Here is a 25226-nt window from a genome sequence, read left to right as displayed (position 1 = left end):
TTAGAATCGTCTGTCCACCAAACTATCAACTGAAACAGAATTTTTTGTATATGCAAATTACTAAAATATTTCCCACATGCATTTCTCAAGAAGTTACTGGAGGATGCACTTCAACAAAATCAGAGAAGAAGAAGAAAAAAAAAAAGACTAAGAAATGGCATATAGAAATACAGGGGAAAGTAGACCCAAGAAAGGAGAGAGGTGAAAGGAAATACTGGGAATGTCAGCTGTGCACCAGATCTGAGTACTGTGAGCGAGACAGACATCGAGGGTTGTCAGGACCAAGATTCCCACTGCTGTTAATACCAGCAGACTGCCTAAATCAGTTTGGTCCAGGTTCTTTTCTGTACTTATCTGATTTTGACCAAACCTAATGAAATTTCTGTTCTCCCCTCCACACCCTGGTGAACTGATCAGCTGACGCTTATTTTAAACCACCCCACTCCCATGGGTTGGGCTTTGATCAACTCCAGAGGGCTGAGGGAAGCCACGGAGAGCTTAGACACAGGAAACAGAGAGCAGACCACTCTGCCAGACATCCAGGATCGGGCTCACAACAGCCCTGTTGTATGCCCTGACTGCACTGGACCCTCTTTTCCAGGATTCATTCATGACCTTGCACACTGTCTTCCCCAGAATTGGCTTTTATAAATTATCAGAGAAACTAAAGCCAAACTATGACCTAAAGAATCTGTTCAATTTATCTTCTCCTAAAAGGCTTGATCTGATAGTGACAATACTGCCCTTCACTTACACAGCTAAGTTTTGATTTGCTACTTAGCTTTTTAAAACAAAGCAATGCATTATCCAGGGGTACATATGTAAGTGGCAAAACTCTAAAGAAAGATCAGGCACAGAAATCAAGATAATGGTGATTTGTGGATGGTAAGGAAAGAAAAGGAAATAAAATTGGAAAGGAACAGATAGGAGGTCTTTCAAGATATTATAGGTTCTATTTTTAACTTGGGTGGTAGGCACACTGATTTTTATTGTTTTATTATTCTGTGAATGATATTTACGTATTTTATAAAGTCTTCTGTATGATTCATTAAACATACACACAATCACAGCACAGCCATGCAAAACAGAATTTCCCTCCCTTCACATTTTTGTTGATATACCGATGTCAGGAATATCCAAACCGCCCCCTACAATCCCCCAAAGCCTTGATTACAATTCACTACTACCTGATATTGCTTGTGTGTTGGGCCACCACTTTCCAGTACAATGTGAAGATTCAGGTGACTGAAGCAAAGCCTACAGACCAGAGAAAGCCTAGCCTATAGAGACATTTATTTGAGACAATCTGCTTTACATTTTTCAAAAACTATGTTAAAAATTTGTTTTTGGTAGCAAATTGAAGTACAGAGTAAATGTAAGAAGGAGAAACTCAATCTGAAAGCACAGAATGTAAAATTTAAAAGATCTACTTAGTTCATCCTACAAAGATTCCCTTAATGGATGTAGCTGGAAATATGCCAACTCCAGCTTTGGACTTCTGAATGTAACCCAAATCATACAGATTCCTAGCAACCTTGTACCCTCTTTTGGTTAGTGGTGTGACCATCTCTCCATCATTAGGTACTCCCTAGAATGAATGGTTGGTCACGAAAGACTTCTCTGTGGGTTTCCTCTATCAGTGTTTCCTGATCTCTTTCCCGTCGCGGCACTCACACGTGCTGCTAATTGTACGGCACCCTGACTGCTGGGGCTGCCAGGTCTCCCCGAGACAACCAACATCTCAGCACAACCCAGCCTATCTGCTCCTTCGTGGCCCATGAGGCTTCTCAGTTGGGAAGCTGAGAAGCTTCTGAGTTGGGAAGCTCTGGTCTGCACAACACAACAGCACAAAGAAGCATCTTCTACTGAAAGCCACCGGAAGAGGAATTCTTGAGGATAAGATGGGCTGACCTTCAAAGATGGCAACGACTGACAGTAAAATGAATTTTTTTTCTGATTTCTTCTTCTAACCCATCCTCCCTATTGCTGAAGATGCAAAATCAATGGAAACACCTGACGACTGTCACCACAAAATGTTTCAAATTCACATGCAATAAAATGGAAAAACAAAAACAAGAACAACCCAAGGGTCATCATCAAGTTTTCTGTTTTATTTAAGATTTTAGTTTTAATTCTGAAGAAAGAGGTACATTTCCTTTTTTTAGTTTTAGCATTAGGTTATAACCAGGTTTCTGTTTTCTTTTCTCCTGTCTTTTCAATACTGCACAAATGTCCAGAAACCACAGGGTTAAGTAAAAGCTGCAGGCGAGGTCGTCAGAGATTTGCTCCTGATGGTGATCAGATGGCCCCAGAGCAACGCTATCTCAGAGTGCCCTTAGTCAGGTGAATTTAAGGTAAAAAGAAAAAAAGATTCTGACAGAGGAGAAAGATTGAAGAAATCACTTATATTTCAGCACTTATATTATGCATAGGTATTAAATCTGTGAATACTTTTCTTTAAAACATTTGAATTTACTTTAAATCTAAAGCCAAAATTTTTTCTCCTTTAAAAAATCACTTCTCCCCTCCTTATAAACTCTTTAGCAACAGGCCAGTTACTACCGCAGATCAATTTGTCTCTCCATCAACTTCCGATAAATTCTTTTGCTTAACAACACAATCTAGTCCTCTCCATCAACTTGCCAAAAGAATTAAAAATTAAATTAAAAGCATTTTCCCTGCAATAGTGATAAGTCGAATACAAGATGGATGCCAGAACCACTGCTTTCCCCCATGCATTTAGCCATCTCATTTCAATCAACCTGGTTTTCAAACTTCTGCAGTTGATAATGCATTTACTTCACCTTCCCTATAAATTAATCATCATTTTCTGCTAAGCAGATTATGTCATTATTATGCGCAACAGACAAGCAGTAATTTTCTAAGTATCGAGACTGCCCTTTGATTTCTTTTCTTTCCTCCTTAAAAAGGCATTTTTAGAAAACATTCAACAGTGTCACTCAAATGCTGGATCAACAGAAACTTTTACAATAAAAAAAAAGATGGTAATGACCCTGCGATCGCATTGCATCTGGGGGTAGGGAGAAACAAAACTGATCAGGAGCTGGATTCTTCAGAACATAAGAGATGAGAAGGGAGCTGTGGGTCGGCTGAGAGGGCGAAAACAGGGTGGGACAAATCCTGCATTTTCTAATGAATTCTCCTCTTTCCCTAATGGCGGTCCAGTGTTGAACTCTGTAACAAATCTGTGGGGGTTTTGCTGGGGGGTCTGAAGGCTGTCTGAAAGCCTGGGGGTGGCGAGTGAAAGCTGGAAGGATTTGAAGGAGGAGGGTAGGGATTCCAACTGGCTCTGTGCAAAGGGATCTGTGTGCTGAAGGGGGCACTGTGGTGGGTTTGTGATGGAGCAGCATTGGGGCCGTCCATCTCTGTGAGGGCCTGAAGGGATTTTAGCCAGTGTGGAGGATTGTCATCTTGAAGAGAGTCTAAACTGTTTCCTGAAGATGCTGGAATACCTAAGGAGAGAAAAGAAAACAAGAAGGAAAATGGTGAGTTTGTGCAGAAAGCATAAGAATTTCATCAAACAAAAAATTTTAAGGCGCTTAGTTTCTCCAAAAAGAAACAAAGAATTACAATTTTAAACTCCTTCCAAATAATACCGTCTCAATCTTATGTTCCTTTTATTCCCCACCCACAATGACCACGATTTATTGTCACACAAACCCATGCCTCCTCTTCAACTATACAGACATCATCCCCCAGTGTCACAGAGGCAGAGTTGCCAAAATGAGTCCCCAGGATTGCATGATGTTATTTCCCAATTGTGCTTCTCCTTCTCTAATAGGGATACATAAACAAGATAGCCTTATAATAGAGAGCTTTATTTTTTAAAGTGGAGTATGTTCCTTTGAGAGGATAAGTCAGATCCTTTTGTACTTTGAGACCTACAAAATACACACATTCTGTCAGATGTTAGCACCTACTTACACCAAAAGAAGCAACCTAGGTACGAAATGCCTTGTTACACAACTAGGCCAACAGAGTTAACTGAGGCTACGTGCCCCCAGAGAACGAAACAAGCTACCACACACTTGTGGCTTTGGGAAGATTACGTTGAAGAGACCTCTTGTTTTTAGTTAATCTGTGCTAAAAACCAAACTGATGGCAGTCAGTGGAGCTGAAGGAGTGAGAAAGTTACCTGTGATGATGGCTGGGTCTGTCCAGCTGCCAGGGCTGTCCCAACTCGGGCTGTCGGTGGTGGCAGTGTTGGACGTTGGTGCACTGTGGCTGGCGTTGGAGGGGGAAGAAGAATTGGGCAGTCCACCAAAGTTGATGTTAATGTTGGGTAGAAGTGCCCTTAGCCCGTCCTGCCATTCCTTCATATTTAAACTCTCTACAGAACTGCTGTTGTCTGGGAGATTTACCAACAAAAAAATGAAAGATAAAAAAAAAAAAAATAAAAAGCTGACGTTAGAAACATATGTTGTTCTTTAGTGGTTAAGCGGGAGAAGAATTATTCTTTCTTTATTGAGCATTTAAAATGGGTTTTCCTAGCAAGATAAACTTGGTTAGGATTTTGCTCATGAGCTCAGAGCCCCTGAGATAAGTGAGGAAAAAATTGCTCAAGGATCAGGAGAGGGATCCTTGTCCTTCTTACAGACTCTTTACCATTTTCACTTGTAAGTCAATAATCCAGTTTAAAGACTCAATGCTCCAGAGCACAATTTAGTTCCAGCTACATTATAAAGTTTCAGTTAGTGGGGCATTTAGCCAGCTGAGCTGATTTACGCTATAAAAAAAAGCAAGGCTGTAAAGTTCAATACAGGAGTGTATTCTGAGCCCATTAAGTGCAAGAAAAGTCATTTTATGAAGAATAAACATAAGACAATAGAAAAAGAAAAATAATTACGTTCTGATTATAAAACTGATCATGTATTTCAGAGGAGAAAGGCAGTAATGAATAGGCTTTTGAATTTGAAAAGAGTATTTTTCCATTAGTCACAAAGGCCAAGGAGACAAGGGCGAAGCTACCTTTTAGATGGAATCATTTCCAGCAGTCTGCCCACTCTGTTCTTACAGTTCTACCCATCATTTAAAACACAAGTCCTGGAGTACTACAGTTAGTTCTCTGGTTCTATTTACAAACAGCATCAAATGTGATAAAATACTATCAAGATAAAAAGGCTTTCATAAATGTGACTAAACTCACTTGATCTACTGCCATCCAGAATCCACATGGTATATAACTAATCGGCTGGGGGGAGGGGAGGGGAAGCGTAAAGTGTAACTACTACTTAGAATAACTGCTTTATTGAAAATAGGACAGTAGGTCAAACTACTAACTGTGGTTTTTGAGAAGAGCATAGAAAATTATTTCTGGTTCTACAGAATTGATGAGCAATCACCACTGATGATGATGATGATGACGACGATGACAACGGTATTCGATCAGGTACAGTCTATGCTATTTGGTGAATTCACAGTTTTCTTTTTATAATGTTTCCTTTGCACCAATCACTAACCTATGCCAAATTATAACATTTCAGCAAGTGAAGCTTTTGACCCTATTGATGTTATTTATAAAAAGACAAAAAACTACAACCCAATGCAACAAAAGTCATCTCTGAATTTACTTAGATGAAGAAAAGACAATCTATACTACAGACTAGTCAATAGAAAAGAAAATAAATTCTTCAAACCGAATTCCAATTCACAATCAGTGTAGTTTCCTGAAGCTTACCCTTCTATTTGCATCCTATCTGACTTTTGCATTGTGTTGTACAATTCACAAAGCACTCTTATAGTCCATTATTATTTCATTTGATCCTCATGTTGTGAGATAGGCAGAGCAGGGGGAATAGTGTGCATTTAACAGATAAAGAAATAGACTCTAGAATAATTTGCACATGTCACATGACTTGTACCATCAAGACCTGAAACCCAGAACCTGAGTTGTTTTTTTTTTTAGTAACACCGAGCTCTCACTCTTATATAGACTATTTACTTTATATTTGTATAGACAATTAACTGGCTTTTTAATAGGTTAAATGTTTAAGGCAAATCCCAGGGGCTTGTGAGACCCATGATGAAAAGGAAGCAAAAAAGAAACACGGAAACATTATAGTATGTCCATCAGCCATGACTAGTAGGAGAAATATTTCGCTAGAGGAACAAACTGGAATTTGCAGCCAGGGGAGAAAAATTCTAATCAACAACACAATCATCAATTCCCCCCACCCCCTAGTCCACTCCAGCTGCATGAGGCATTAACAAGATGACACTAATAAAGTCCTAGAATACCCCCAATTACAGGAAGGTTCGGTGGCTACATTCTAACCTTTAAAGTAGTCACACTGTCAGACTGAATAACTTAACTTGTTTTCAATTAACCAAAAACTGAACTCTAAACAAGGAAAACGTCACAGGAGGGAAATAAAATCTCCCTGATATAAAAAGGTGATGTACAACTACATGGGAAAATTTTAAGGAAGATTAATGCTCTTGAACTTTAGGTAGCCAAAGTCAATAAGAAGCCTATGCGGATGATTTGAGGTTCCCTCTTTCACTGCACAGGGAAAAAGAAAAAAACCCGTAACTTAGTAAAACCCATTTTCTCCTTACTTTTGCTTTACAGTTAGTGAGAACTGGAACTAAGGAACTTTGCATTAACAGAATAACATTTGCATTTATATAAAGTTTATCTGAAAATCAATATTACAATAAAATCGAAAGACATTTGTTCACAGGCAGGGGATATATGGGAACTCTCTGTACTCTCCACTCAATTTTGCTGTGAACTTAACACTGCTCTAAAAAAATAACATCTATTTAAAAAACAGATATTTGTTTCTCTGGTTTTAGGCTAATGAAATCAAGCAAGAGTATGTTAGCCAAAGACATTTACAGATGGCACATGATATAGAAACAGTGAGAAACTTAGATCCTCCCAGGTGAACTATGATTATAAGATACCCTGGGGAATAAATTAGCTAGCTTATAATTCTCACAATCTTGCCAAAAACAAAGTCATGTGCCTAGACATCTTGGGAGCCTGATAGCATGGAGGACTGGTTTATAGTGGAGTTGTGAGTGTCACTAGGAACTGGACTGACGCATTAGCTCTGGGAATGGGACCACTATTCTAAGCAGTTTACAAGAAGAAAAGAAGTTTTCTTCACTGTTTTCTCTACTACTGCTATGCCAAGTGTTGGCACAAGGAAGGGGCAAGAAAAAGGAAATCAGATAAATCCTAACCCCATGAAAATTTCAACAGCCACACTTGAAATCACCTCCTCTACCTCCCTGCCCACCCTCCCACCCCAACTCTGACCCAAATTTGTTTTGGCTGAGAGGGCTTCTGGTAATTCCATTCCTTGCAATACATACAGCAGGGTTGATTAACCTCAGCACTACTGACATCTTGGACTACATAATTCACTCCTCGTCGTGAGGGGGCTGTTCTGTGCACGGTAGGATGTTTAGCAGCCCCGCTGGATGCCCGCAGTGTGCGCACAACTACCCCCCCACCCCCAGTTCTGACAATGAAAAATGTCTCGACATTGCCAAATGGCTACTGGGGGGGCGGGCGCAAAATCATCCCTGGCTGATAACCACTGACACAAAGGAAGCTGATTCCTTTGTTTCCAGGGCTCTAAATAATTCCACTCGAATACACATTTCCTTTTAAATAGTACCAGGACAGGACACCTGGATGCAACCTGATGCAACTTCATTTCCCTTTATTTATATAGGACTTCACACTGGCATACGATTCACTATGTACAAGTCCGTAGGTCTTAATGGAGAAAACACTGGGCTGAAAATTGCAGATGGGCTGTATAAGGCAACCGTAATTAATATAACCTGGAGCATGTAAGTAAGTCTTGTAATTAATATAACCTTGAGCATGTAAGTAAGTCTCTTAGTATGCTTCATAAGTAAGAATAACATCTGCTTTCTTCTCTCGTAAGGATAAAATAAGAGAAGGGAAAGCAATTTGAAGACCATCTATTACTTGATAGGTGCCTAACAACAGTTTTTTTCTAATACTCAATACTGAATAGATGGTAGTTTCCAAAAAGCCAAGCTAAGAAGATTTCTCACTTGCCAGGAACTAGCTCTGGGCACAACAGTCTCCTCCTAGCAATGGAGGGATAATACCCGATATTCTCACAGAGGTACTGTGTAGTCAATCTAACTAACAAGCCTTCTCACCACCAACACAGTACAAAGACAAAGAAGACATAGAAAGCCCTTTAAACTTTCCATAAGCAAACTACAATGAAAATCAAGTCACTGAACATACTTTATACTAAATGATACTAATTTTATTTTTAAAGTATTTAATTAGTAGTAGTGTAATACATTAGGGAAGGATTGTATATTTTTAAAGGATTGCTAATATGTTTAAATGTTTTATGATGTTAAAAAATTAATTTTAATTTATAATTTCCAAATATGTACAAAACCACTGTTTTCGGTTCTAAATAATTTGAGGGCAGGAGAGCAGGTGAAGTTGTTTGTAGTAGTTTTATTTTTCAGAGTAGAACTCAAAGACAGAATTTAAAGTACTTTCAAGATGCCATATACCACACTCTCATATTTCATTGTGTAAGAAGTACCAGTATACTTCAGTTTACCTAGCACAGAACACATTTTATTAAAGAAGAAATTATGGTTAAAATTCTGCCAGTTTGCTGGTAGCCTAACACCCAGTCCGTAACAAGCCAATCATCGCTCACAAAGCAGCTGACAAATCTACATTTTAGCAACAGTGGCAACAACAAAAAATGTATGTGTTAAAGCTGCCAAGATAAAAGTCAAAGCAACTATTTACTGAATGCCTACAGTGTCTAAGGAGGACAAAGCCCTTAAGCCATGACTCCTGTTTTCAAGGAGCTTAAAGTCTAGATGGTGAGACAATGCAAATATGGGAAAAACTCAATAACCACAACCTGAAAAACCAACAGAAGAAATGTCACGGGGTTGTACATGATTAATAAAGGCTATAAAAGTTTAGTAAAAAGAGAGGCTAGTTAGGCACACGTGTGGAAATGTGCTGGTGGGTGAACAAGAGTTGCAGTCTTTCATTCATGGAGTTAAGTTCATGGAGTTAAAATTCGTAGACGCCCTGAGCCTGAAAACCCCACGACAGGTTAAAACTATCTTTGGTATTTTTACATAACACTAAACTAGTCTAACTACTTACTAGGAAATATACATACACATTTTATAAGCAATGATTATATTACAAAATAAAATGAAGCTGTGCTGACATCAGGCCTTTCACAGAAAATCATAAAGCAGGAAAAGACGAATGGCTTAGGCAAGAGCACACATTACAGCAGCCAAGTGGATTTCCTCAGATTAACTGCAATATATTGTTATAAAATGTAAAATTTTGCTACAGAGAACAAGACTGTGGAAAATCTGCTCCTTGTGATAAATTGTCACTGCTGACAAGCCAATGAGTTTTTCTGGCTTGCATAAAATCTTCACCTAAAAGAACAATTTTCAAATTGGTTTCACGGACTGCAAAACCACCTCAGGAGCCACTGGGGAGGAAGGGGACAGGGTAGTAGGACAACACATCCTTCCCACCTCCTGATTTCATCTATTTCCATTTTAGGGTAGCAATAAGATTCCATTTGAAAAACAAGATCTGCTAAGAGGGAAGACAGAAGATCTATGTATAATGACAACACGGTGAAATAAAGCACACTTAAGGGGGAACCCTAAAACAAAAGGCTATTCCAAGTTTTTGTTTCCTCTAATACAGTTTACACCACCAGGTCGGGATTCTGTCTCCGCTTGGAATTTTGCCTCTACCTTCTTTTTGGTATCTCCTCCACGTGGTCTTTTTATTATAAACACATAGGCCTTATTAATTAAACTAGCTAGATGTAACTACAGTCACAAATCCACCAATTTGTCCACTTTCATGTTTGGGCAGGGACAACTGGCTCACATATTCGGCCCTGATCCTTAGGCTACTCCATTCCCGACTGCAGTCCCTAGGACCAGAGACCTCTTATTTCAAGTTATTATATATTTCTGGTAGCAGTCTCCGCCAACTGGGAAGTAGTCACTGAGCGTTCCAGTCACAAAATATTCTTGAAAGAGTTTCTTCTGTTCATCCGTTTTTAATCCTTATCTCATAGCTACTTACCAAAGCCTCAGTCTTCAATCTGATCTTTTTTTCTCACAAGATTTATCTTCCTTTTCTTTACCGCTGTCCTTTACAGTTTGAAGCCAGAGGCTACTTCCAACAGGTAGGTTACTTAGTGAAACAAATCTTTCTTGGTACAAGGGGTCCATCAGAAATCTAGTTCCCATTATGGTTAGTTCTTACCAGTTAGACTCTCAAATATTCATGCATTTTTAGAAGGACATACAGTACAGCCTGTCTCAGCCACTCTACCCCTCACTACACTCCCCACTCTGCCCCCAGCCCTGTTAGATACTAATTCCTGTGAGTTTGGGGACAGAGTCCATCTCCACCAGTATATGATTTCAAGAAAGCCTAAACTTTCTCAAACTTCAACATATCTCTAAGCAACTCAAATATAAATGAATTATGCTTGTCCTATATGCAAAACCAAACTTTAAAGAGCACACAAAATTTCTCCTATCAGAACTTAAACCCTACATGACATAGGCATGTTGTCCTTTAGGACAGTCACAAAAATCATTTCAACTTATTAACTAAAATATGAATGAATTCTTTCAAACAGATTTATAAAATCAGTTTGTGAAAAAATGTTATTCTACTTAAAAAGAACTGACCCTCAAATTTCTAAGATTATGCTTTATTATAAAAAGCAAGATAGACCACTACTGCAGAGCAGATTTGCTGGGGCACAAAATCTTAAGGATTTAATAGATCTGAAAGTAGAGATTAAACTATGTGAAAAATTCTAAGAACTCAATGAAAAAGAGTTCTGAGAACAGAAGAACTTGAACAATGTATTAACAAAAAACAGTCAAATTTTATTCCCACTAGCAGAAGGAAGTAGAAATGACATAAACAGGAAAAGAGAGGCCTTGAGGATTAGCTAAATATGATTTAGGCTTTCTGGACTCTGTCTTTACTTCCTGCCTTTCTCTTTGTCTAGAATGCTTTCCCAATCTCTTTGACTAATTTTTACTCAATCTTCCAAAAGTCCAAGTCTTCCGCTCAGATCATTCTGGATGACAGCACTGTGGTCTGAACCACACTCATGTGGCACACACTGCGCTGTGACATCCAGTATGTACACCTTTATGTGTACTCACATCTTCTCTCACAACTCTAATGAAAGGCCTGCAATAGGCTATTTTATAGACACTTGAGCATGCAGCTCAGTGTCTTAGAAACTTGATGTGTTTCAAGATATCTGCTGAGTCAAAGATCCAACTTGAGAGGAGCTGAAAAACCACCTTCCCCCAAAAAGCCTATTTATTTCACATCTGTATAATGCTACGAATCAAGCTGTTCTCTCAAAAAAGATGCAAATCTTTCTGACGGCAGGAATGAGCTAAATTTGGGGGCCCAAAAGGCCTCTCTGAAAAAAGAGGCCACTAAAATGCTGTTTTCAATACTGCTTGAGATGCCAAAACACAAGCAAATATAATTTTTAAAATCCAATGCACCAAAATAAATAAGGAATGCTTTTTAAAAAAGATATTCTAATATTATGTGTACAGGATAGTAAACAGGCCTATTAGCTACATTCTATCCACTTTTCTACTCTAGACACTATTCATTCACTCACTATGCACTTGATGTACTTGATTACCTTAGTACCAACAATACAATGAACTAAGTAAGTAGTAGTTTCATTTTACAAATGAGGAGACTAAGTAGACTCTGGTAGTTTAAAGAATTTGCCAAAGGTTATATAGTTCAAAAGTGCTGAAGTCAGTAATCATATCCATTCTGACTCCAAAGTGTTTGTTCTCACCACTGAGCACACTACCAACTAGTCCGTGTCCTGGCAGGACTCATGGGCCAAGTGAAGGGGAGGTCAGACACATTTAAACAGCTACACCAAGTGTTGTTCTGGTATGAACAAAGTCCTGCGGGGCACAAAGAAGAAAATGAACAATTCTGCCATTCTGCATGCAGGATAAATGATGACTGGAGAAGCTCAAGGGAAGAGAAGCTGATATGGAAAAGGGAAACGCCATTCCGTACAGAGAGAGCAGGAGAAGCAGCTAATCACAAAATACAGTAGGAACACTGCACGATATACGTAGATGTGTTTTACACAATGTGTACTTTTCTCTTCTAGAATGTTCCTACGAGGATCTATGTTTGTTTTGGGGGAAGAATCAGACCATCTAATGAGAACCAGGAAAACATCTAGATGTTTGCTTTATGAAGGATCTAAGGAAGTAAAATCTATTTAAAAAAAAAACAGGAAAAAATACCTATGGAAAGAAGTCTATATATAAAGCTGTACATCGAATGAAGAAAAAGTAAACTTAAAAGTTAATGCAGAAGATAAATACATTCTTAGAAGCATTATAAACTGGATTAGATGGAAGCAAGAAACAGAACTAAATGCTTGGAGGAAAGCATTTAGGTGAGCACAAAACTGAGAACTATGAACAAAAGCCCCATGAGGACATTCAAGGATGACTGAAGGAACTTATCATCCAGGAGAAGATATACAGATCCACCAGAATATGATTTCACTGAATTATAAAACTGCAGAGACATGGAGGATGTCAACCACCCTGACATCTCTGAGATCTAAATCTACCAGAAGAAAATAAACCTGAGAAAATTCACCTCCTGACCACCCTTCTTTCCCAAGTTGGAAACAAGGAGGGAAAATTTTATTCTGGACTTCTGACCAACAAAGAACAGGCTGGCTATTGTGAATATAATAGAAGCCCTAAGGACTTCCCTGGTGGCACAGTGGTTGGGAATCTGTCTGCCAATGCAGGGGACACGGGTTTGAGCCATGGTCTGGGAAGATCCCACATGCTGCAGAGCAACTAAGCCCATGTGCCACAACTGTTGAGCCTGCACTCTGGAACCCGCAAGTCACAGCTGCTGAGTCCGCATGCCACAACTACTGAAGCCCACGTGCCTAGAGCCCATGCTCCACAATGAGCTCACATGCCACAACGAAGAGTAGACCCCGCTCACCGCAACTAGAGAAAGCCCGCGCATAGCAGTGAAGACCCAATGCAGCCAAATAAATAAATAAATTTATTTTTTAAAAAACAGAAGCCCTAAGAGTATGTGACGTAATTTTAGGACTTTAAGAAGCAAGGAATGAGACTAACTAGATTGAGTTCTTGGATGGCTGGCATCCTGGCTACTTTTGCAATCACCAGAGTGTATTGCATTCACCGGTTTATATATTAGTTCTTTTGCCTAGACTGTGAGCTCCTCCAGGAAAGGGCCTTGATTTAATCCTCTATGTATATAGTGAATAGTTACTGAACCTGAACCTCAAGAGGTATTTAATGTTTCCTAAATGAACAGCCCTGAACATTTGCTTCCAGGTTTTTTTGAGAAAACATCTTTCCAAAGAAGGTTTAAAAAAAAAAAAAAAAGGAAGGGTAGGTCAGGATGGTCCCCTGGTTACAGGAGACAGTGATTCATAGGCCACAGAGGATGCTAAAATATGAACATTCTGACTATGCAATAAATAATTCTAATAAGGAAAAGAAATTGGGGTGAAATCTAAAGAAACCAGTTCTTGTGCAGGGAGAATCTCATGGGATAAGATGTGAAAAGAAAGCTTAGAAAAGCTGGATAGAGTTATGTAACCTACCTGTAGATAAGAGTATCATAATCCTTGAGGATTAAAATCAGAATCCATAATGATCTGAAGCTTGTGAAAAATGCTGAAGGCAAAAAAAAGCTAAGTTTGGAAAAGGAGAAAATTAGGAAAAGCCACTGCTCAGCCTGTCATAATGCTAAGTCCTGAGAAAAGCCAGAACTATGTAGTTCCATCTTCATTTTGCTTCCTTCCATCTTCTTTATAAAACAGCATGATCCTCAAACCAGAAAGGACAGATTAAGCAATGTGGAGAGAGAACTGTAAGTCAGAAGAGATGCAAAGACAGTAAAAGAACATCTATTCAATTTAAATAGGTTTAAAATTTCCAGGTGCAAAATGGATTCTATTCCAGGGTGTTAAAACCACTGTTAAGAGAAGTTCCGGGACTTCCCTGGTGGTGCAGTGGTTAAGAATCCACCTGCCATCGCAGGGGACACGGGTACGATCCCTGGTCCTGGAAGATCCCACATGCCGCGGAGCACCTAAGCCCCTGTGCCACAACTACTGAAGCCTGAGCGCTCTAGGGCCCACATGCCACAACTACTGAGCCTGCGTGCCTAGATCCTGTGCTGTGCAACAAGAGAAGCCACCACAATGAGAAGCCTGCTCACCGCAACTAGAAAAAGCCCATGCACAGCAATGAAGACCTGACGCAGCCAAGAAAGAGAAGTGCCGGGAAAGGAGGAAAAGGCAGACTCTAGAAGCTACATAATTAATATAAAATGAGTTCTTGGGAAAATTCGGAAACAGATTAGAAGCTGGATTTCTTTAGAAATGAATATGATAGGTTTAGCAAGCACTGCTCTACTGCTTACGTTTGCAGGCATTTTTTGTGAGAAATAATATGTAGCATTTTGGCTAAAACCTCAGCTCCTTTCCAAATGAAATACACAGGAAGTTCAACTTTGAGGTGGAACAGCAGTCATGGAGGCAGCTTCTACTGACAATCGTTTTCTACTGGAAATGTCCTCCTTCTAAATGCTATGGTCCATTTCCTTTCTTCTTCTATTGCCTGCCCAAACTCAAAAACTTTGCAGCTAAACTCCACTTCCAACCCACTGACACATCAATCCCATAAAACAAATGGAATAGAGTGATCAATGAAAGCCAAAATGCATTTCCATAAAGAACCAACCACATCAAAGTAATTTATCCTTTGGACAGGCTTTCTAGGATTGTCATAACTACAATAGATGTTGAATTCAGCAGTTTTTGGAAAGTTTTCTAGTGGTAACCTTTTGGTATATGATAGTAAAGTACAGCATGGATGACAGAAGTGTTTAGATGAACTGTCACAGAATTTAAGATACTGTGTGTTAGCCTGAAAGTTCCTGAGATAGTGCTTGGCTTATCTTTGACTCCATGCTTTTTATAATATTTAACAAAACCTACAAAGTTTATTTAAATATGCAAACAGAAAACTAATTCTAGAGAGGACAGAATCAATAATTAAAATTATACCTATTCTTAAATTAAAATTCTTAAAATCTTCACACAAATGTTATTACTGTTACTAATAACATTTATCTATCACTTTATAATCATGTAGTTTTTCATATGATAAACTTGTAAGATGGTGATATACAACAGGATACACTCCAACTACACCAAATCCAAACACATAAAATTTAACATGTATACATTCAGATTTTTAAAAATTCATTAGCAAAGTGTAGGATGGAAGAGATCTAACCAGTCATGTCTATGAAAAAAGGTTTAGTGGTTTCACTTATATCATTTGATATAACAATTGGGTAATGGATCTTCTAAATAGGTAACATTAAAGTGTCTAAATTAGCAATGGTATGACGTTGAGCAAATCACAAATGATAACCACTCTGAGCCTTAGTTTTCTCATTTACAAAATAGCGATAATAACCCCACAGGATTTTTTTTTTTTTCGGTACGCGGGCCTCTCACTGTTGTGGCCTCTCCCATTGCGGCAGAGCACAGGCTCCGGATGCGCAGGCTCAGCGGCCATGGCTCACGGGCCCAGCCGCTCTGCGCCATGTGGGATCTTCCCAGACCGGGGCACGAACCCGTGTCCCCTGCATCGGCAGGCGGACTCTCAACCACTGCGCCACCAGGGAAGCCCCCCACAGGATATTTTTATAAAAAGACTCTGTAACCTCTAAAGGAATATACAAACTTTAGTAATAAGAACAGTGTTAATGAAAAAGGAGATTATCTAATCACGTCTGGATTATTAAAGTGTGAGCTTCATATTTTAAGAAAGGCATTCAGGGACTTCCCTGGTTGTGCAGTGGTTAAGAATCTGCCTGCCATTGCAGGGGACACGGGTTTGAGCCCTGGTCCGGGGAGATCCCACATGCCGCGGAGCAACTAAGCCTGTGTGCCACAACTACTGAGCCCGTGCACCACGACTACTGAAGCCCGCACACCTAGAGCCTGTGCTCCGCAACAAGAAGCCACCGCAATGAGAAGCATGCGCATCTAAACGAAGAGTAGCCCCTGGTCACAACTAGTAGAAGCCCGCGTGCAGCCACGAAGACCCAATGCAGCCAAAAATAAACATATAAAATAAATAAAATTTTTTTAAAAAGGCATTCATTGTCATGCCAAAATATGTGTAGAGGAGAAGTGGGCTACAGAGAGAACTAGAAACCATGTTAGGTGCGAAAAGGTTAAAAGGACTAAGTTTGTTTCACTGAGGTCTAGTAGTTACTAGACAAGCGGAAACTGCCTTCACATATTTGACAAGAAGTATAAATGGGAAAAAGACTTTGGTTTAGCCAAGAGAAAAAATTCTTTAACAATTGTAAGTTCCCTAAAGAGAGCTCCCTACTTAGGAAAGTTTTAAGTTCCCCAAACAGCTCTTCATTACCCACACAGAGAGTTCTGGAAAATAAGGTATTTATTTAGAAAGACTTTCTGAATTGTGCGTATACATATGTATGTATATGTATGTGTATATATGTGTGTGTGTGTATATATATATATTTGTGAGTATCACAAATGAGAAATTGGAGGTAAGAAAAGTACTGGTTAGGTGAAATTTTTTAAAGTTTGTGTGTGTGAAGGGAGGGAGCAGTGTGTGATCCTTGGGAAAATAAGGATCAGTCAAGAGCTGAATTTCCAGAGTTCAGAGGTAAAGAAGACAGAAGAGAAGGACTGATCATAGAATGGTGAGGGGAATCTTAACACTGAACTGAAGGCCACAGTTCACCCAAGAGGTGAGATAATTCATGTGGAAACGAATCTAATTAAGGTCTCCAGAAGTCCAGATTTAACACAAAGCAGATCTAGATCCAGGCTTTGCAGACCTCCAGAAATAATAATCAGACACTAACATTACTCTCTCAACCATGAGTTTGCATTCAACAAACATTTATCGAATATCTACTCTATTATTTTCTCTGGGGCTTGATGCTATAACGTTTTACAGCAGCTTCCTAGAAGTCTTGCTGCTCTGCTTGTTTTGTATTTCTTCAACGGATCCCTGGAGTTTGGCTATTCGGAACAAAGCAGTGATAGCTTTTGATCGTTTAGTGCCAATAAAATATTTTTATGCGAGTATAAGTTCCTCTCCAGGCTGAAGAGGAACTTGCACTAAGACCAAAGTATTTTGCTACCTATGCAGCAAATCCCCATATGGTTATATGTCTACTGAAAGTCCTAAGGTTTCTGATGTTCATAATTTTCCAAACTAAAAGATTTCTAAATTTTCTAAAAGTTATTTAAAAACATACAGCCAGTTTTTACTCCATTTGATTACACAGCTCACTTTTGACAGTGAAGATCAGTCTCATCTTTTTCTGAAAGATGGCTCCTATCTTAAGGGTTTATATCAAAGACATAAAAATCCCCCCAAAAGAAGATAAAATTATCCATGCTCTGAAACATGATTTTAATGGACAAATTCTTCATAACCCAACTCTGAGCTTTATTTTTAGAAAGTATCTTTTTAGGCATTAAAATAATCATTTGCTTTGTTTCTTAATTTTAGAAAAAAGATTATTTTTAGGAAATGAAGTAAATTCCTCATTATCCTGAAACTAAATAACATAGATATGGGTAGAGTCATGGTAATAAACATTTCCAACCCAACTGACCAAGCATACATCTTTCTCCCTCACTATTTTCACAAACCAGAGATATTTGTTAAAGTTTGTTTTGAGGTTGTTTTATAAATAAACATTTGATTTTTCAAAACAAGAATGCAAATTTGAAACTTACTTATTTTTTAGCTATGTGAAATGTATGATTTAAGAAAAAATAAGACTATTTTGCTTCTTCTTCCTCCTTACTATTTATTCTTATACTGGGGGAAAATACAGAAACTTTTTGCCTCCAATTTTCAAATTATGCTTCAATTTAGAAAGACTTAACGTAAGACTGCATCCTTTCCAGAACGACAAAAGACGATACTCCTGTGGAGGAAAGCATTTCAAAAGGCCTATATGCTGATGAATTTAAAGAGCTATATGCTTACCATCAGTTCACTAAGGGGCCTTAGTTTAAAAATCATTTTTGAAATATACTTATTTAAGTGTTCATCCTTCGCTATGATTTATTATAGTTCAGTTGCAAAAGAATGCCAGAGATGGTCTTGACAGAACCAAATCTCAATCAGTGTAGAAGAAAGGAAAGCAGGAAGGAACGAGGGAAGGAAGATCATATGAACACAATCTTAAATATAAATAAGAAACTACAATTCCTATTTCACCATATCCAGGTTTATACTGAACTAGAACATTTTACTGAAAAAAAAATTAGTTCTATTAAAAATCACACATATTTGTGAAGCACTGAATTTTAGTAGTATTGTCTAGAATGTATTTTTAAAGAGCTAGAATAACTTAGAAGTAGGAGAAAGTGAATAACACCAATCTTACAATGTCAAAAGTCTACCAGTTTGACACTTGTTACTCAATCTACTCCAAACCCAGACTGTGCTTTCTGCTTAAATGTGCTGTTTTGATTTAAAAGAGAGAAGAAAAAAATAATATGATCATTTAAAATCAAAAGCTAGTTTGGAAATAAGACCAGATACTGAGAAGGAAATTGGGAGGTAAATGACCAGAGACTCTGAGTAAACAGCAGCCTGACAGAGCACTTTCTTCTCCTTTGAAATGGGAAAATTCAGGCCTGTCAGGGATCCTGTAGGGTAATCACACAGGTAGTGCACATTAAGATCTAGTCAAGACCGCCCCCTCTAATTGTGGTTAAGTTACACAGAGATAGAAACAATTTCTTGTTTGTCCAAAGAAAGAAAAAGAAACTGGATAGAGAGGTGAGTACAAACTATCAGAATAAGACTCCAGCTAGTCAGGAATTAAAACCTGAAAGCATGTTCTAAAACAAAGGTTGCAGGGCTGTAGGTATTTATTTGGAAATTATGTAAGATCTTTGCTTACTTTAGTAATAAGCTTCATTCCAATCACCTACCATTTAAAATACAGGTGAGGTTTTGCAGCATTGACTACACTAAGACTCAAGAAATGTCGCTCTTATTTGTGACTCTGGGACTGGGGAAGGCCACTGTTAGGTTAATTAGTGAATGTTAATAGTTTAGATGTAAAAACAAAAAACAAACCAAAAAAACCCATACCTGGTAGCAAATCATACCCTAAGTGAGGGATGAGGAAATAGGGCATATATATATCAGTAATCCATAATCACAAACTTTATAAATATGTATTTTAATAAAACATAAGTGCAACAATGGTATGTAGCCCAACACTCAGCTTAAGGCCAATAAGAAACCTTCCTACTTTGTTGATGAAGTCATAACCCAGGGCCTCCTTTTACCTTAAGCTGAATACTCAATTTATAGATGTAGTAAAGGAAAAAAATGAATGGTTTCAGGGTGTCAGTCTTCTTGCAAATGCCAACATATAAAACGACAATGTTTAAAAACATCCCAGTAATGTTCCAGATCACTATGTTCTGCTCCGTAGACACATTATTTCAGTACGCAAGACTGATAACAGAGTATAAACGCTAGTATAGTCCTTGGGAAGAGATCTCACCATATTAGGAAACATCACTAGGCTACAAAAGTTGATTGCAGTCAGCATTCCTGCATTTCTTCTTGGAGATGATGATGGTATTATCATCTTTAAATCCTTGTGGAGCTTTCCCTCTTTTTCATTATGCTGAAAACAACAACCTCCTTGATTGAAAAAAAATCAGCAGATATGCTATCATTTTACATAGTGTAGCATATAGTAGCTCTTCAAAGATGAATCTAAAATCACCCCTTTAGTGTGGGTGTAGTACATCTTGGTGCCATTACTATAAGCATTTTTTTCATTCTGTAACATTAGAGATATCACCAGTCTAGTGGTCATGCATGTTGATCCTTAAATGCTCTTTGGCACTGCAGAAAAATGCTGGGTAAATGTAATTCCACCTGTTTTACTGTTTATTTTGGTTCTGACATTTGTACTTTAAGTCTACATTAAGAGTACCTGCAAGGTTACAATTTCCCCCCACTAAAGTTACTCCAAGATCATTGGGCCACATTTAACACAAGGCTGTTTTAACAACTTACAGGATCTGTAATAACAGTTGCCAGCAGATACACAATCTGAAAGTCTTCAATTCATTACTTGCACTGATATTCACAGTTGAAAGCCCTTGACTTGTGAGAACTACTAAAATAAACTGTAAGACACAACAAAGTTTAGAGAAGAGATATATTCTGAATCTTGAAGTTTTTTTCTCCTTGAATTACATATACAAAAGCATATTCACATGGTGAGGGCTAGGAAAACATAAAACTGTGGTTAGAATGTGATTATGGGCAATCACAATCCTTCTGAGCCTTGTTTATTAATAGCGTTATTATTATTTGGTCTTTAAAAGTGGATTGTTGAAGACTGTATGTCTCATAGCTCTGAAATTTCATGATTCTAAAACGTCTTTTTCTTATTATCCTTTCCTTAGGTTTTCCAAAAGAGTAAGACATGGGATGGATATGCTTAGTAGTGGAAGTGAAAACTGATGAGAAAAAGCTATGAAAATATTTGTTCAGATAAAAGCATGACCAGGGGTGAAGTGGGCACCTGTACTGTAACCCTGCTGCATTTAAACAGGGTCTTAATTTCTTTTTTAAAAAAAAACCTTTAGAGAAAGTCACAGAGAGATGGTCTGAGATTTTTTCACCCGCCACATTCACTAAGTGGAGGATTTAAATGAAAATTACTATATATAAACGAATGTACATGCACACACACAACACTCAACCTCACCCCCAGACTCAGAGCCACGCTTATTTATTTCCTTTGCTAAGTAAGCTTTCTCTTAGGTGATGTGCTAATCAAATGTCATGAAGACAGAAGGACTATTATTACCACTTAAGAACTATTCAGATAGTTAGTTGCTTTAAACGTTTTTACCCGAGTCTAGATGCAGCTGTTACCACACAGCCCCAACAAGGACAGGCCAAAATTCTCACAGCCACAGTGGGTTATTTATTCAATTTTAACATTAAGATAATTAAAGAACAGTCCTACTGGGCCACCAAATTGTTCACTTTAAAGTAGTTAATTGTATGTTATGTGAATTTCACCAAAAAAAAAAAAAAAAAAAGGTACTGGGTGCTTTAAAGGCTTTATAAATTATATGGAGGGGAAAAAAAACTTTTGGGGTGTTACACAATAGTGGGTCTTAGGACCAAACTGGAGCTGGAACAACAAAACTGTTCTAAGCACAGTATGTTCTTAGGGGTTGGGTTGGAGCTTCCAGGAACCTCAAAAATAACCATAAAATGTGAGGCAGGCTAAGAACAAAGTCAAGTCAATAGTGCCTTATGAAGGCTGGTGTGAAGGAAGCTGGAGTAAATAGATTGGCTCTCAAGTACAATAATTACCAGCTGGTTCATGGAACTTCTAGGTACTTCTGTCCAATTCTCAAGCAGCTTATATTACTTAAGCTTGCCTTCAATTCTAGGTACCTGATAGGTATAAACTAGATTTTTATATAACTCAAACCCAGGGTATACTCCCCAAAGCACCAGAACAGAGTAGATACACCTTAATTAATCTTGAATTCCCAAGAGTGATTTTTTTAGAAAAAGCTCCTGGTTAAAGAAGCTGTGGTCTAATATGCCTAGCAATACAAGGTCGCTAAGACTAATAAATCACAGGGCAGTAAGGAGATCCAAGGAGCAGCGGCTTCTCAATCCATCAACATGGTTCCACAAACTTAGCATTCTTAAGCAATAACTTGTACTTTGAAGCATTATCATTTTTAAATGTCACAGGTGATATCTTAGCTGACATATACGGAACAAGTCCAGTGAGTTTAAAAATATTTTAGTAGGACTTCAGGCAGGATTTTAATTTAGTCAGGAAATTAAGGATGCTTTCAAACTAGGCATGTTTGCTATTAATTGAATGAGAAAAAATATATATTATATATTTATATCTTCATCTCTGAGTTCAATAACTTGTAGGTTTGTGTCTATTTACAAAGCACATTCTCTTTTGGGGAAAGTTGTCAAAATATTTTTATAACCTGTTATAATAAAATTCTTAAGTTCTCTCTACTTTCACCAATCTACTGCTTTTAATACCAACTTGTCATATAATTAAAGCAGAATGACCTAGTCCAACTAAGAAGAGATGCTTTCCCTATGTAGGTGGAAAGCTGATTCTTTCCAGTTTGCATTTAAGCTTCGGAGAAACTAGTTCACACCTGTAATATGGGCTCCTCAAGCTAGCAGACTCATCATATGGCACACCTACCCCCTCTGTCTAAACCTTTCATGTCATAAGTAACACACTCACTGGGCATACGTACACCTGTCCAATCTCATCTCTGGCTTTTCCCAGGCATTCCCTTGCACTCTGCGTTCACATCCTCCTACTGTGCTTTGAGGAAGCAATGTTTACTCCACTGTGGGACGTTTTCCTTTGAATCACCTTCAACTTACAGGAAACGTGATCCAGGTTCCCCCAGGCAATACCATGCTTTCTGCAATTCTCTCTCACACAGTCTGACTTCCTACTCTCAAAAAAGGACTGGAGGGAAAGCAGGGAGAGAAAAGACCACAGGGGTAACGAAAGCTTGCCTTCTTTCCAACCTCTAGCCCTAATGTTAGACATCTATCTACCATCCTTTCTCTGGTTCTCACTCAACATTTAGCACTGAGTGGTTATCATACTGACCACAGTCTCCTAATTTGTCCTTCCCTTAACAATACTATGCCTGTTCTTTGTCCTCATCAAAACCTAAAATCAGTGAACTCCCTTCAACACACTCACACCACTGGATATTTCCTGCCTTACTGGACTCTTCCTGATCACAAGGTTATATCAGTTTTGTCTTCTTAAATATCTTTGTGTCCTTTCCTTCTTCACCCTCTAACCAAACTCTCATATTTGCTTTGTCCACTCCTGATGCTTTGTGTTGAATCGCTGGAACATACAAAACCATATATATCTGGACACTAAAATTTTAAATTTGATTCTTATCTTGACTCAGCAATTTATTTATTTATTTATTTATTTATTTATTTGGCTGCATTGGGTCTTAGTCGCAGCATGTGGGAATCTTTAGTTGCAGCATGTGGGAATCTTTAGTTGCAGCATGTGGGATCTAGTTCCCTGACCAGGGAATGAACCCGGGCCCCCCGCATTAGGAGTGCGGAGCCTTAGCCACTGGACCACCAGGGAAGTCCCAGCAATTCTTAAGTTTCTTTCCGATGCACTTCTAGGCTTATTCTCACAGACTTATTTACTTTCTTTCTTTCTTTTTTTTTAATAGGTTCCCAACTCCACTCTTTCACCCCCATTTTCTCACACAATATGCATTCAATAATTACTGATATGAGCACCTTCATCTATTCTCATTTTCTCTAATCTCACATTCTCTCTGCTAGATTTTCTGATTGTTTTTACAAATAGCAAAAGAAGATATATCCCATCTCTTTTAAGTCAAACCCATAACCTAACTCCGTCTCAGGAGTTTATCTCCTCCCAGCACCTACAGAAATGTGTTACTCTACTGGTTAGCCTATCTTCTCTTCCACACTGTCTAGGGTGTCCTCTCAATTGACTCTATATGCTCTGCCTTTAAATACTTAGCTATTTCCCTTATCTTAAAGCAATGCCTTCTAAGATCTACCACCCATCTAATTAGCATCTTGTTTTTCTCTTCCCCTTTGTTGCCAAAGGCCTTCAGTCAATGACTGCTGTATCCATATCCTTGACATTTCCTCATGAATCCTAGAAATCTGCTTTCCATCTGTATCTTTTTATGAAAGTAACATCTTTTTTTTTTTTTTTTTGCGGTACGCGGGCCCCTCACTGCTGTGGCCTCTCCTGTTGCGGAGCACAAGCTCCGGACGCACAGGCTCAGCGGCCATGGCTCACGGGCCTAGCCGCTCCGCGGCATGTGGGATCTTCCCAGACCGGGGCACGAACCCGTGTCCCCTGCATTGGCAGGCGGACTCTCAACCACTGCGCCACCAGGGAAGCCCCTGAAAGTAACATTTTTAAAGGTCATTAGAGACTTGGCCAAACCCAAAGCCCGTTTCCTAGATCTCATTCTTTCTGACTTCTAATTCATAATTTCTTCTCCAATCCTACTAGTTATTACTATTCCAGCCCAGGCCATCTTATTTGCAATGACATACTGGAATTGCTTTCTAACTGGTCCTAATTTCAAGCAAATGTATTACAGAATTAATCTTCTTAAAATGCTACAATCAAGTTACATCTTTGCCAAAGAACGTGTAGTTCTCTAACACTGACCACATCCACATCAAGACTAAACTATTCTTCCTAGTTTTCAAGGCTTTTGCACACTTATCCCACCTTCCTATATGACCTGTAATACCTCAGACGAGTCCATCTCCTTACTATCCTTCCCTCCTGACCCTTAGCAGACCACGCTAATCTCCATTCCCGATTCTTTGTTCAATATGTTGCCTTTACTGTATTTTCCACTTCCATCATTTAATTTCAAGCCATCCTTCAAAAGCAAAAGGCCCCACACTTTTTATGAAGGTTTTCCCTGAATCTGCTCATAGTAACTTCTCTAACTCCTATTTTTACTTTTGTATCAGCAAAGTATCTGATTAGCTCACTAAACATTTCATGTGTGAATACCTGTATATACTACTACCATTTATTCAGCACAAGGAGACAATGTAGTAGATATTCAAATAAAAAGACTGAGAGAAGAGACATAGCACTAATGGCAGAAGGACTAGCTTGAAACCAGGTAATTGACTTGGTTATATTTTGTAGAAAAAGACATATATATCATCATTTTGTGATATTACCTCTTTAAAAGAAAAAAACATTTTTAAGTTATTGTGCTCTCAATTGTATGATATACATCTCTTAAGCAAATATGGGAAAGCTTCATGATCAAATAAACAAAAGAATCTAAAACCTTACAACTCAATATAGGATAAAATGTCCCCCCGTTTTTATATATGCATAAATAACATGGTGGTCTTCATTTCGTAAGATTTCAATGCACCTGTAATTCGTTCCTTTCTCTTGGCTT

General features: G+C 38.4%; 1 protein-coding gene across 5 annotated transcripts in view; it reads right to left on the bottom strand.

The window, feature by feature from the left end:
- Window positions 1–2096: 2096 nt before the first annotated feature.
- The window catches only part of CNOT4 (CCR4-NOT transcription complex subunit 4), a 140920-nt gene continuing 117790 nt past the window's right edge, over window positions 2097–25226 (bottom strand). For 3 of the 5 annotated variants that reach the window (XM_024737931.1, XM_024737930.1, XM_024737932.1), the window contains exons 11-12: window positions 4157–4369; window positions 3029–3473 (exon numbers count right to left, since the gene is read on the bottom strand). In XM_024737931.1, the coding sequence (XP_024593699.1) occupies window positions 3172–3473; window positions 4157–4369 (515 nt within the window). In that variant the 3' untranslated portion in view covers window positions 3029–3171. Of the gene's footprint in view, window positions 3474–4156; window positions 4370–25226 lie in introns of all 5 variants that reach the window. The other 2 variants (XM_024737933.1, XM_024737934.1) reach the window with 2 other exon arrangements.

Source organism: Neophocaena asiaeorientalis, unplaced genomic scaffold (genome assembly GCF_003031525.2).
Source record: "Neophocaena asiaeorientalis asiaeorientalis breed wild unplaced genomic scaffold, Neophocaena_asiaeorientalis_V1.1 scaffold364, whole genome shotgun sequence".
Taxonomy (NCBI): Eukaryota; Metazoa; Chordata; class Mammalia; order Artiodactyla; family Phocoenidae; genus Neophocaena; species Neophocaena asiaeorientalis.
Note: the sequence above shows the minus strand (reverse complement) of the source record. Positions and strands in the feature narration are given on the sequence as shown.